Source organism: Penaeus monodon, chromosome 20, assembly GCF_015228065.2.
Source record: "Penaeus monodon isolate SGIC_2016 chromosome 20, NSTDA_Pmon_1, whole genome shotgun sequence".
NCBI classification, from domain to species: Eukaryota; Metazoa; Arthropoda; class Malacostraca; order Decapoda; family Penaeidae; genus Penaeus; species Penaeus monodon.
Genome location: NC_051405.1, coordinates 7,550,526 through 7,553,727, shown reverse-complemented (window position 1 = coordinate 7,553,727; position 3,202 = coordinate 7,550,526). Strand labels below are relative to the sequence as shown.

General features: G+C 33.7%; 1 protein-coding gene across 2 annotated transcripts; it reads right to left on the bottom strand.

Moving 5' to 3' along the window:
- Nucleotides 1-497: 497 nt before the first annotated feature.
- LOC119585609 lies at nt 498-3,137 on the bottom strand. 2 transcript variants are annotated; one of them, XM_037934275.1, is made up of 3 exons: nt 2,855-3,137; nt 2,596-2,694; nt 498-2,238 (listed from the first exon to the last, which is right to left on the bottom strand). In XM_037934275.1, the coding sequence occupies exons 1-3, from the start codon at nt 3,115-3,117 to the stop codon at nt 1,950-1,952; spliced, it is 651 nt and encodes a 216-aa protein (XP_037790203.1). In that variant the 5' UTR covers nt 3,118-3,137; the 3' UTR covers nt 498-1,949. The 2 variants fall into 2 exon arrangements, with proteins under 2 accessions (XP_037790203.1, XP_037790204.1); XM_037934276.1 differs by having other exon boundaries at nt 2,596-2,691; nt 2,855-3,134.
- Between the last annotated feature and the right edge of the window lie 65 nt (nt 3,138-3,202).

Sequence of the window (3,202 nt, the reverse complement as noted above, 5' to 3'; positions counted from 1 at the left end):
GTTATTAAGTTTAATACACTGCAATAACTTTCAGAACTTCAAGCAATCACATGGCTTACTAAAGTTTTACCAACTGAGAAAGATTTGTCTTCAGGTTCGATATGTTCTCAGCTCAAAATATTCCCCACATTTTAAAACATCATGAAAATGGTTGATGACTTACTAATTAATTTTGTCATTTGTATCAATTATGCATGATACTAAATTCTGTAGTTATAGCCGTCTCAATATAAAGTGATATATAAAGTTACCAAGAATCCTATACTCCTTTCATGTTACCAAATTATCATTTAGTTTCCTCCATGCAATGCTCTTCAAATCAACATTATTGCTTTAAAATTCATTATGAGATACCATTATTCCCTAAATGAAAATAATCTTCATGAAATTCCAATGGATATATATTTTTTCACATTTCTAACATCCTAACACTGATTTCATTCACATATGAACCCTAAAATAAATGTGTCAAAAATGTATATGTATTTGATATTTCCAAAAACACTTCTAGTATTGGCAATCTATGTTGTTTATTACTGAAAATTACATTAATTCCAAAAGTGAGCCAAAATGCCTTCCTCCTCAAGAATACTGAAGAAAATGTGTAATAAAAACATCACAGCATACTGTAGTCAAGTACATCTTTCATATCAGCACAAAACTTTAACATTACACTTTTTTAATTGTAATATTATCAAGAAGTGTATACTATCCATGTAATATAAAAGTGACACAAGTAAAACAGGAGTATTGAAGCCTAGATTCTGTGGCATTGTGAATCGGAATTTATCTTAGTTTTTTTTTACATATGTACCTTCTGATTTATTTATGTGTCCCTCTAGCATGCACTGAAATGAGTGCAAAAAGGAACATCATTATATATTCTTCAAGACCTGTTGCTTTACTGTATATATTAACTTCTCCCTTTTTGGCACAAAATAATTCTCAGTTATATCCCAAAGTTTCACTGTTTTCTATATTCTCACACTAAAAATTACCTACTAAGAATGGGAAAAAATATATAATGACAATAACATGTTTTGCACCTTTCCAATATACCTATATCTGCATTTCCTTTTTTCATATATCATAAACATTTTCTTTATATTTTTAACAACATTCGCTGACTAGTATAATTATTCACCACTGAGTTTTCTGAGATAATGTCTAAGAAAGTAACATCCAGGTATAATTATAAATAAACATTCTCGCACAATTCTGAAGGCACTCATCATGCAGTTCAAATACGAACACATCACTCTTTCCTGAACAATGAAAATCATAATGCAGGAAAAAGAATTACCAAATTAAAACCTTTCTCTCAGAAGATATAATGCACCATATTATTTTCATTATTCTTATGGCAAGTTGCAAAAAATCAGTTGCCCAATAAAACAAACATCCTTTTATCTACCATACATCAGTAAATTATCTAAATCTAATACATTCTATCAATAATGGAAAAAAAAAATATTCAACAATAATTTACCAACTTCAGATCTGGGGAACCTGCTACCTTTAAAATTAAATAAAACTCTCAGAGCACATAACTATTTACTTATAGCATATGAAACCTACCCATCTGCAGCTGATCAATTTCGATTATAAAACTAACAGTTTTTAACGGTTAACAAAATTACCATATCTTATTTATGCAGGTTTTGTGAAATGGGTATGTAATTTCCAACTGTGTATATTTCTTTTCTTTTCTTGTCTAAGAAATTCTAATACAGTGAAATCACATCCCAGAGCAGCTGAGATACAGCATGAGCAGAGGAATGTTGAAAAGGGCTGGGGCACTGACAGTTTCAAAATTTATATGCTGTATTGGCTAATATGCAAGCATTAGGATACAGGCACTAATATTTCATTTGACAAATTACTTAAAATAAAAAAAAAATATTAATAAATAAAATGTTTAGTCAACTTTCATCTGTAATCTGAGAGCATCATGTATTATGATGATGATGATCAACTCTTACTGCCTGTCTGACTGTAACAGCTGTCTGTAATTGACAGTTCTGGACAACAGGGGACTCTGAAACAGTGGCATGAGACCGAAGAGCAGTTAAAGTGAAGTTTCCAAGACTGTATGTGCCTGGGGTGGTGACCAGAGCACGTACAGGAACTTTGCTGCATCCCCAAGGCACCAATGAAATCTTTCTCACAGTTCCTCCCACGTAAAGGAGCCGAGTACTTGCTTGAGGGGAGTATATGTGGCTGCTTGAAGTTCCATTGCTGAAAAATAAAGGCAAGTGATACAAATAGCTTTGTTGGAGTACTGTAAGATACTTTTCATAATAATTAAACAGTTGACTCCCTTACATTTGTTTGAGCCAAACAAGTGTCCATCTATTTAGAGCATACAATGTAGAGTTGGTTCACAGCATGACATACAAGCTAGCCAACTTGAATTTGGTCTCAGTTCACCACATAGTTAGACACCATTCAGCATGAATGGATTACCTTCTTATAAAATAAATATTTGGTGTATTGTTTTAAATTATATACTTTTGTACAACAAAGTGGATATCTATTTTCCATTATAAGCAAAACAACAGTTTATTTTAGGTGAAACACAACCAGTACACATACCTATTTGATATGCCTTCTGGACAAAGGTTGAGATGGGCTGACAGCTGACATGCAGTGCAGTTATACAAGAGCAGCACAAACTCAAGGCAGCATAATCTGCTTGACAAAGAATGAAGGTATATTATTATTACCAATCTCATCAGAGCTAATCTAAAATAGAACATTTTCTGACAAATTAGAGAAGGCAATAAGTTAAAATCATATAACAATCAGTCAGACTACACCAATCTAAAAAATAATGATAATAATCTATGCCTACCTATTGGCCAGAAAGTCATGCTCCATCCCCTGAGGAAAATCAGCAGAGACTTTGACAAGATGCTTCTGCTGAGATGGAGGGGGAACTGGGGACTGTATGGGTGAGGGGGGGGTTTCTGGGATGATTCTCACAGGAGGTTTTTCTTCTTCCCCTGTAAGAATGACTGGCGACTGGGGTATGCTTGCACTGTTGCCCAGATTCTCAAGGTAGATACTGTGCTGTCCCCAGATGGTGTGGCCTCCTCGTTCCCCCTGTAGAGGCATAAAATATGATAATGACAACTGTTTTAACTGAAAAAAGTGTTTACCCATTCAAATTAGGAGGGTATGTCTACATGGCAAGTTCACC